Source organism: Notolepis coatsorum, assembly GCF_963971535.1.
Source record: "Notolepis coatsorum genome assembly, chromosome: 11".
NCBI classification, from domain to species: domain Eukaryota; kingdom Metazoa; phylum Chordata; class Actinopteri; order Aulopiformes; family Paralepididae; genus Notolepis; species Notolepis coatsorum.
This window is the reverse complement of record NC_140175.1, coordinates 23,122,754-23,133,620: the sequence shown is the minus strand read 5'-3', so window position 1 is coordinate 23,133,620 and position 10,867 is coordinate 23,122,754. Positions and strand designations below refer to the sequence as shown.

Sequence of the window (10,867 nt, the reverse complement as noted above, 5' to 3'; positions counted from 1 at the left end):
GCGCAGAGTGTAGACTGAAGCCTTGTACTCTTCCATATTTCCTGACTCTCTGCCCAGGTTATAAGCCGTGGTGCGAGAGTTCAGGGCTGCTCTAATAGTACTGTCCACCCAAGGTTTCTGGTTTGGGAAAACCTGCACCTTTTTCGTGAGGACAATACTGTCAGCTACTGTTGTTATGTAGCTCACAACGGTATCAGCGTACTCGCTGACGTCACTGGCGCTTCCTTGAAACATATCCCAGTCCGTATCTGTGAGCGCATCCTGGAGCGTGGCTTCTGATTCGTCAGACCACTTTTTTGTCTCACGTGACACGACGGCGTCATGTGATCTTTGTTTGTATGCAGGGATTAAAAAAATGGAGTCGTGATCGCTCGCGCTTGCCGCACCCATCAATGGCGGAGCCGCTACAGCTTTGTAGCCGGCTCTGAACGGGGTGTAACAATGGTCGAGTGTGTTCCTCCCCCTCGTGGAGCAGGCGATGTGCTGAAAAAAGGACGGCATCACTTTCTTCAGATTCGCCTGGTTGAAGTCACCAGCCACTATCATCGCGGCGTCCGGATGTTTGATCTGTTGTCTGTTGAGGTGGTTGTGTAATTCAACCAGCGCTTTGCCAGTATTTGCCTGTGGGGGTATATATACGACGGACATGATGACCGCGGTAAACTCACGGGGGTAGGTGGAACGGACGGCACAGGATTGAGAGATGTTCCATATCTGGGGAGCATGAACTTGAGAGGACATGTACTTCTTTGGGATTAACCCAGAGATTGTTCGTGAGGATGCAGACCCCACCTCCGATGCTCTTCCCAGAGGCTGCCGTGCGATCTGCTCTCAGGACGGTGAAGTTGTCCGATGGAGAGACGCTGTTGTCCGGCGTCGCTGGCTTGAGCCATGTCTCCGTGAAACACATGATGTTAACGTCTCTCATCTCCCGTTGGAATCGGACCCTCGCTCTCAAGTCGTCCATCCTTCCCTCCAACGAACGTGCATTCGCCAGAAAGATGGATGGAATTGCTGGACGGTAAGCAGATTTTTTATTTTTTATTTTTTTTATCTTTTTCCCCCTCCATTTTCCTCTGATTTTCTCCCATCCCAATGTTAGTCGTATGCCAATTCCCAGTCCCTTCCTGGTCGCTGCGCACTTACCCCCCACAGTCAGATCATCTGGGAGAGTGGAGGCTACCACGTGCTTCCTCCGACACACGTCCAGCCAATCACCGCTTCTTTTCACCTGGCAGCGCGGATTCTCATCGAGAGGGCGTAGCGTGTGGGAGGACCACACTATCCCCCTCAAGTCCTATCCGCGCTTAGCAGGCGCCCCGACCGAACTGTAGGAGTCGCTGTTTACAACGACCCGGACCCACCCCGCCATCTTCTCCCACCCTCTAATACAGCTAATTGTATTAGTGCAGACGGCCAGCCAAGCTGGTGACAACCCCGGAGCTGTGAGCTGGATTCGAACAGGCGAATCCAGCTCACAGCTCCGGGGTTGGTGACGAACGCAATCTCCGCTCGGCCACCTAACCGCGTAAGCAGATCTTTTTAATCTAAGCCTGATACCTCCTCGTCTTCCTCTATGCCTCTTTCTGCCGTTTCCTTTGTTGCCGTTCTCCCGCTTGATTTCTGTTAGCCATTCTGGGCATAAAGTGTCTCCAAACTCCTCCTTGAGTCCGGAGTTTAGGTCCATAAGTGTCTGGCGGTCGTATGACAATCCCGCCAGTGATGTTTTAATAAAAAAAGTAGAAAAAACAAACATAATAGCAAAAAATGTGCACAATCGCCGCGGAGCTAAACCAAAGGCGACTGACCGGCCATACACGCCATAGTAAGTAAAAAAAAAAAAACTAACCCAGTTGTAGATCACAACGACACACACAACCCTTCATCACAACAAAAAATGGCAAAAGTACACTCTTACTACAGAGGAACGCCGTTTTTCATAACGAGAGAAGACACAAGTCCTCGATTATGTATTGGCCACAGACCTTGCTAAGCACACATGATAAGTGACCAAACAACCTTTTCTTTAGGAAAAAATAGTTTCTCAAGCGGAAGCACAACCACAGCAACTTTAAGCTGAGGGTTACATCGTATACCCACAAACACAGTGACACAATATATTGTAAGCAACATGTCTGAGAGGAGGGGGGGAAGGCCCAGGGAAACCGGGGGGGTCACCCCTCCTACTTTACCCTTGATACGACCAGGTTTGAACAGGTACTCCTGTTAATATGTGAACATGCTGTTCATTGTCATCACAGGCTGAGAAAAAGATTCATTCCTCAATCACATGTCACTAAGCATAGCTTAGGTTAACTAACCCTCTTAGTTGTGAGTTCACCCACGTTACAAACGTTACATGAACACACATGTTCTCATCACAACTAACCAGTTCATTTTTACACGCCGATTTACTATGGAGAGAGAAGCTATACCAGTGACAAGACAATTCACACACAACACGCGTCGTATCCTCAATGTATTGCAGCAACACATGTTTTGGAAACATCGTTATTACAAAACATTTAGAAGGGAAGAAAAGAAGAAGTGTTTAAAGTCCGGTCAGGACTCCTACCTTCACCCTGAGCGCAGGCCGAGAGGACTTCAACACTGGTCAACGGGACACCGAGTCGAACCCAGCATCTCCTGCGTTGGTGACGAGGGTATGTCCACTACGCCACCCAGCCGCCGTTCTCCATGTTGACGAAGTCCTCGCTGGCATGGCACCCGGGTGTAGGGTCGACTAACATCCTCTGTCAAAGATGACGTCGTAGTCAGAGTGTTAAAGGCATGTTATAGTCACAGTAACGTTTCAACAGTGTAGCATTAAGCTAACAGCCGACCGACTGATAGCAACAAGCTAACGTTTACTAGCCTAGTGAACACAACGAGCTAGCGCTGCAGCTAACAGCTGACTGGCTAACAACCGTAGGCCACAAACTAGCACGCCAGCTAAGCAGCTATCACCTGAACTGTACACAACGACATAACAAGCCACACTTCAGACAGGCCGCTGTCCAAGTCCCTCCCCATCCTAAGAGGGAAGAGAAAAAGAAATGTCAAACACAGTTTTCAACAGTGATTTACCAGACATACAGCGGAGCCGGCACAATTCCCATCCGGGCTGCAGCCGACATGAGCATCGAACTCCCGATAACGAAGATCCATGCCCACTTTTCCTCGTGCTTTAGGGTGTACTTCCACATTCATGTGAAAGATGGGGCCTGCACGGGACAGAGAAGCATCCGCTTGTCCAGAGAATCCCGGGTTCAACCAGGTCTCGGTCGCGGCCCACTAGGTTGACCATCATGGGCGTCAGACCAAGATCCTCCGTCCGCCGCTTAAGAAGCCGAGCAGAGGACCCCAATCTGGGGCCGGCCTTCGTAAATTGTCAGCTAGCCCCCATAGCACTAACAGACAACTAGCGCTCGCAAGCAAAACAGTACTCACCCAGCACGGAAGCAAACCGGCTTCTCACAACAGCCGGTGCATCCCACAGTCCAGCTGTATGACCGGAGGGTCAATACCCATCCAGCCGCAGCAAGGAGGACTGCAGATGGGGAGTATATCAGCGGCGCGAGCCCCTAATACGAAAAAACCGGTGGAGGTCAGAATGATCATCATCTTCCAGACACTCCAGTGACGAAGACAATATCGCAGTATTTTCTCGAAAATAGTGAGAGAGAAAATAAAGATATAATGTCAACGTATCTCCTTGTCTTCTGTTTTCCTTTCCTCAGATAAATATTTTCTCCACGTCAAGTGGGGTATATAACAGGCACTTCCTTGTGGTGAAATTTGAAAAGGAGATGAGTGTGTGGCCCCACCCCTGCTTATATAGGTAGCAGATGGGGGTGTGGTCAGACGGATGTTGGTATGTAAAGGTAAATTTTGGAATTATTCAGTGTATATACGCTGAAGCGAGATATATGCAATATGACGCTGAGCGGAAGCTAGCATGATACAGAACTTGAGCCCACGAGCAGAACACAGGCAGAGGAGAATGGAGCGGTTTAGGTTGTTTATTCCACAGGTACCATGCAGACAGGGTTATTTGAATGTACAGGAATGCGCGACTGGTGCGATCAGGAGCACTCCTTTGTGATCTACAGGAACGTCCAGGCGGGTGGTGTCTCTGGAGACAGCGTAGACCGAGTGGCAGGCAGTCCTGGGCACAGGGAGACAAGGGTTAGGGTAATGCAGAGAAACAGACAGGGTAGCTAGTAGGCTACGTCCTCGTAGGTATAGGTGTAGCAACACTCGGACGGTGAGTGGCAGGAACCACAGGGCTCATATCAGCGCCGGTGATGACCTGACAAGTCTCAGGTGTGCAGATAGGACTTGGCTGACAGCGTGTGGAAACTGCGACAGGAAGCTGCCCATATAAGGGCGTGGAAGTAGTAGGTGAGAGGGAGGCTCTGGCTGTGATTGTAACAACAACAATGTGGAACGCCCTACCCACAGCCGTAAAATTATGTGAATCCCTTCCATACCCTCCTTCAAAATCGCTCTCAAAGAGCACCTATGGGTGGCTGCAATTAGAAACTGGACCCGGTAAATGTCCAAACCACCCCCCACCCAACCCCCTACAATGTACAGTTTCTTCCCCTTCGAATGTATATATTTGATCTCTTTCTCTTAAACAGTACTGTATTGTGTATTATGCCTTTTATGTCATAAATGTTTTTGATGAAACAGTACTATATATCTGTATGTCATGTATGTCATGACACTTTGACAACCTAGGATGGCTTAGAGTAGACGACAGAGTACAGCAACTTGCAATGGGCCTGGTCTACAAGATACACTACACAACTAAGGTACCCATGTACATAGTCAAAATACTTCCCAAAGGTCAGTGAATACCACGACCACAACACCATGCAGAAGGAGCTCCACAAATCATGTTAAACCCAGATTCGGCTCAAACAAGGGACTAAACACGTTTAGCAATTATGCCACATCAATGTGGAACGCCCTACCCACAGCTGTAAAGGAATGTGAATTACTACCCACTTTCAAAACCACTCTCAAAGAGCACCTACGAGAGACTGCAATTCGAAACTGGCCCCTGTAAATGTCCTAACGCAACCCCCTCCAATGTACAATAAATGTCCTATTAAACCCAATAATACACGAGAACCTCTTCTTGGGACCAAGTAAGGTTTCGTCGATAATCCAATGTTACCCCCCCAACCCCGCCTACCCAATCCCCACCTCCAATTTAGTCCCCCCCCCCCACCCCACCCCACCTACCCAACCCCCTACCTATCAACCTCCTCCAATGTAGTTTCTTCGTCAAATGTATATACTCTCTTTTTTAGACTCTTCTTGTATCACAAACAGTACTGTATTTGTAAATCTGGTATGTCATAAATGTATAGATGTAGCAGTAAAGTAAAAAAAGTCAACCAACTAACTCGATTCTTGTACCGGATCTCCTCTCTGGTAAACAAGAATACCCTGAAGACTCTGGCAGGAGCACTCATTCGAGGGTACTACGACTATGCTTGCACATCATGGTACCAAAGCACCTCAAAGGCACTAAAAACAAAATTACAAACATATCAAAACAAACTGGTCAGACTACTGCTTGACCTGACTCCTAGAACCCACCTCACCCCTGCCCACTTTGACAACCTAGGATGGCTTAGAGTAGATGACAGAGTACAGCAACTTGCAATGGGCCTGGTCTACAAGATACACTACACGACCAAGGTACCCATGTACATGTCAAAATACTTCCCAAAGGTCAGTGAATACCACGATCACACGACTGTACATTGGAGGTGGGGGGGTGGGTGGGGGATCCATTCTGTAATCTGTATACAATTTTCAATCAATCAATGTTGTTGTTTGTTATAAAGATAAAGACAAGGAGGAAATGTTCATTCTTGCAGCGCCACGCGAGGTAAGCATGCGCACTTGCGCACTTGTATTTTCAGCGTAGTGGGTGGAGACTGGAGACGAGTTTTTGTTTATTTTCATGGCCAACTAAAGCTAACACGCTTGCTAGACTGCGTTGTTTCGTTGTTTGCCAAATAGTTAACTTTCGCCCACTGTAATACGCTGAGGGGGCGTTGTAAAATGCACGACCATAGCCAATATGCGGTTGCAAATTTTTGAGTTGGTCAGAGTTGGTCATCAAACGTGCAGATTTAATGTTACTCGAATACCGTTCATCAGTTAGCTGGCTAGCTAACGTTAGCCGATGTTCTTGTTGGTTCTGATAGCTAGAAATAATAATCGTCTGCTGTTGCCTCTAAAACAACTGTGTGGAGACTGCTCCGTAAGTTTTTTTTTATTCAGCCATGGGTTGGTGTTGGCTATCTTAAGTTGTTGGCTTACTAGCTAACACAGCTAAGCGCTAATTGCTAACCGTTAGCTAATGTAACGTTAGCGACAGCTAAACGCACCTTTATTGTGGTAAACGTTAGGCTACGCCCCACAATCGTAATACTGGCATAATGTTACGTTATGCACGGGGTAGCATACTATTGGGATGTTCTGTCAGCTTTAGTGTTGTACATAAGGTAGACATTGTGGTATCGTATCTTATTTAATGTATAGCTTTGGTTTTGATTGATTGATTGATTGAAAACTTTAACAGATTGCAGAATGAGTTGATTGATTGATTGAAAACTTTATTAACAGATTGCAGAATGGGTACAGTACAGCTCAATACATACAATTGTTAAGGGGATGCAGACCAGAGAAAGACTTTCGTCTTGTTTACATCAGGGTCCCCCATTTTCAATTAATTGTAACATATATGACATACATGACATACAGATAGACAGTACTGCTACATCTATACATTTATGACATACCAGATTTTCAAATGCAGTACTGTACAATACAGTACAGCTCAATACACACAATTGTTAAGGGGATGCAGACCAGAGAAAGACTTTCGTCTTGTTTACATCAGGGTCCCCCATTTTCAATTAATCAGGACATATATGACATACATGACATACAAATAGACAGTACTGCTACATTGGCTTGTGTATTTCAACCCATTGCTAAACACAGATACGGTTTTGTATTTCAGATTGATTGTTTTATGCTTTTCAGTCAAAGTATGAAGGCCAAGTCAATTCTCATAAATTATGTGCTTTTTTCATGTTTATTAAACTCAACCAGCGGCTCACTTGATCCCCATTATTATCAATGGCTTCAAAAGGCCACATGAAGACAGGTTATAGTCCTACACAAGTAGATAGCAAAATACACGCATTCTGTTTGCATGCATTCGTTGACATTTGTTTTCTCTACATTTTAAGCTACATTTAAATTAAATTAATGTCTTGTGGGTTTATTTGATTATGATCCCCATTATTTGACGCAAAGAGCGCCCACACTAGTCTACCTGTGGTCCGATTTACAAGACATCCAACATACATAGTAGCCTACAAGTTAAAAGAAACGAATAAAAACAAACAAGAATTCTAATCAGACAAAACAAAATAGACGTGAACATAAGCACAAAAATAATAATTAGCCTAATTGCAAATGACCACAAAGCTAAACGAATCTCGTATGGAATTGAAGATGAAAAGAAAAACAAATGAGAATAAAGATTAGGGAGATGGCACCTAATTAGTACTGTATGAAGTGGCTTTTACGTTTTTGGTGACTCTGTACATGATAGATTTATTTTATAAGATTGGTTCATGGTAGTGGAAGGTCAGAATGATGTCTGCTAGATCTTGTGTTTATGAATAACTTCTCTGTGCAACAACTGATTTGCTGGCCGTTTGTTTTTCACCCCATTTCAGGTTGCCAAGCCTGGGATATATCATTCTCACCCTAGTTTCACCTTGACACGCTTCACTGGTCAATCTGTAACTGAAACTAAAGGAGCAGGATGTCAATCGCTAACACTCCTACAAGCAATGATGCCTGTCTGAGCATCGTGCACAGCCTGATGTGCCACAGACAAGGTGGAGAGAGCGAAAGCTTTGCCAAGCGAGCCATCGAGAGCCTCGTAAAGAAACTGAAGGAAAAGAAGGATGAGCTGGATTCTCTCATCACAGCCATTACCACCAATGGAGCTCATCCTAGCAAATGTGTGACCATACAGCGCACCTTGGATGGACGCCTTCAGGTACAGCAGTTGATATGCAGGATTGTCTGAACATCTGTCTAGCCTAATTGGCACCGTACTACTAAAGCTGGGGACAGACATAACAACATGTAAAACACACAGGCCCATATTGAGGGGGAAATCTGTGAAGATTGCATTTAACACTTTTACTTACCATGAATGGTAAATGGTGCATTTATATAGCACTTTTATCCAAAGCACTTTACAATTTGTTCCTCACATTTTACCCATTCACTCACACACAGGGGGCGAAACTAAAGCCCGCCACCCGCCATTGGCGCTCAGTTTTTACGTTTGGCGCCTCCCACTGAGAGGTCTGCCCGCCGTGTGGCGGGCAATCAAATAGTCATGTGAAAACCGAAAATCATGATCCAATTCTTTAGCGGAGTTCTCACTCGCTGTCTCAGCACAGACACGCAGCGCACTGCTGCTCCTACCCCTCCCGCACCTGTTTCTGTATGCTGCATGTAAACCGAGGCTATTGCCTCCGACAGTCACCGTGACGTTAGTCTAGTCAGTGGGACCTTCGTGAGATAACGTTAGCTACCGTTACAAAATGACCCAGTCAACTATTCACTTAGTTTAATACATGAGGCATTGTGTAACGTTATCCAGCCGGCTAGCTACTGATAGCTCCCGACATCAACAAATGCTCCAGCAATAGTCTAGTGCATAATACCTCCGTTGGCTAGGTAGCTCACTAGTCACTACGAAATGTCGCAGTAAACTAAATGGTTCACTGAGACGTTGTCCCAACGCCATCCAGCAGTAGCTACAGATAGCTCCTGACATCAATGTCCTACAACATGCGTATTCGAGTCCCTGGCTTACATCGCATGAGGGCTGCTGAATAGGGTCCAGCTGTAGCGCAGGAGAATCCTTTTGCATGCTGAATGTAGAGTTTAGGGTCCAGCTGCAGCGCCGGAGAATCCTTGCTGGAGCTGGAGGCCACTCGAGTATACACACAGACAATGGAGCTGTTTGCAGACAGCGAAGCGAGGTGGCGATGTCTCGCAGATAATACAACTACAAGTATGATTATATAATATATATATTTTATTAAAAAAAAAATGTTTTATATAAAATAATAATTGGCCGGTGAGTCAAAAAGTTAATTTCGCTCCCTGCTCACACATTAACACACCGACGGCAGAGGCAACCATGCAAGGTGCCAACCTGCTCATCGGGAGCAGTTAGGGGTTAAGTGTCTTGCTCAAGGACACTTCGACGCACTGTCCAGGAGGAGCCGGAATGCCAGACGTCTGCTCTACCTCCCGAGCCACTGTCGCCCCATGCTAATACTACTATGCACTCAGGAGTGTAACACACAAGCTTGTTACTATTTGCCGAACAATGCCACCGACCCTTAGCTCCAGTATGTTCAGAACTCAGCTGCCAGGGTTCTCACTCACACCAAGCCCTGGCAGCACATCACCCCCACCCTCATCCACCTCCACTGGCTCCCAGTCAAGTTCCGCATCACCTTCAAACTCCTGCTCCTCACCTACAAGTCCCTCCATGCCCTCGCCCCCGATACCTGTCTGATCTCCTCCACCAGCACACTCCATCCCGGAACCTACGATCCTCTGATCTATGTCTCCTCTCCATCTCTTGCACCAGGTTACAGACTTTTGGGGACAGAGCCTTCAGCGTGGCGTCCCCTACCCTCTGGAACTCCCCCCCCCCCCCCCCCCCCCCCCCCCCCCCCGAAATCCTCAACGCCCCAACCGTGGACACCTTAAAATCTGCTCTAAAAACACACCTCTTCACCAAGGCTTTTCCCCATCAGTTAGTTTAGGTCCATTATCCATTATCCCTTACCTTCCCTCATCCCCTTTTTCCCCCCTATTTCCCTAGCCCTATTTTTTGTCCCGATTGTGAAGCGACCTTGGGTTCTATGAAAGGCGCTATATAAATTTGATCTATTATTATTATTATTAGCTGCCAGAGAGGTACCTCTCTTGCCGACTTGTCGCTCACAATCTGTAAGTCGCTTTGGATAAAAGCGTCAGCTAAATGACTTAATGTAAATGACTAAATGTGCTGCTCTTTTTCCCTCTTAACGCCTTCCACTCTTTACCCTTAGATTGCTGGACGTAAAGGCTTCCCCCACGTGGTGTATGCTCGACTCTGGCGTTGGCCCGATCTACACAAGAACGAGTTGAAGCATGTGAAGTATTGCCAGTATGCCTTCGACCTGAAGTGTGACAATGTGTGCGTCAACCCGTACCACTACGAGAGAGTCGTCTCACCGGGGATCGGTGAGTGGGGGTCACAAGTTTGTCGAGACGTAAAAAGGGAAAATCTACCCTATAACTGAATTTACATTGTGAATGGTGCAGTTTATAAATGGTAAATTTAGCATTTTATATAGTGCTTTTATCCAAAGCGATTTTACTATTTTGTTCCTCACATTCACCCATTCATATTCATATTCATATTCACATTCACACACCGATGGCACTTGTGACCATGCAAGGTGCCGACCTGCTCATCGGGAGCAATTAGGGGTTAAGTGTCTTGCTCAAGGACACATCGACATGCTGCCCGGGAGGAGCGGGAATCGAACCGGGAACCTTCCGATTATCAGACGGCTGCTCTACCTCCTGAGCCACTGTCGCCCCCCCAAATCTGTCGCCCCACATTGTGCCATTCCAATGATCTTGGACAGTGCAGGCAGCGTCTTCTATAAACATAAGCTGGCAATCGGAGCATCAGGACTTGGGATTTATGATGTCATCAAGTGACACATTTTGG

At 46.6% G+C, this 10,867-nt stretch overlaps 1 protein-coding gene across 1 annotated transcript in view; it reads left to right on the top strand.

Annotated features, from left to right (window-relative positions):
• Positions 1 to 5,995: 5,995 nt before the first annotated feature.
• The window catches only part of smad4a (SMAD family member 4a), a 45,284-nt gene continuing 40,412 nt past the window's right edge, over positions 5,996 to 10,867 (top strand). Inside the window, exons 1-3 of the mRNA XM_084325241.1 lie at positions 5,996 to 6,289; positions 7,782 to 8,110; positions 10,197 to 10,371. Coding sequence (XP_084181367.1) covers positions 7,871 to 8,110; positions 10,197 to 10,371 — 415 coding nt within the window. The 5' untranslated portion in view covers positions 5,996 to 6,289; positions 7,782 to 7,870. The remainder of the gene's footprint in view (positions 6,290 to 7,781; positions 8,111 to 10,196; positions 10,372 to 10,867) is intronic.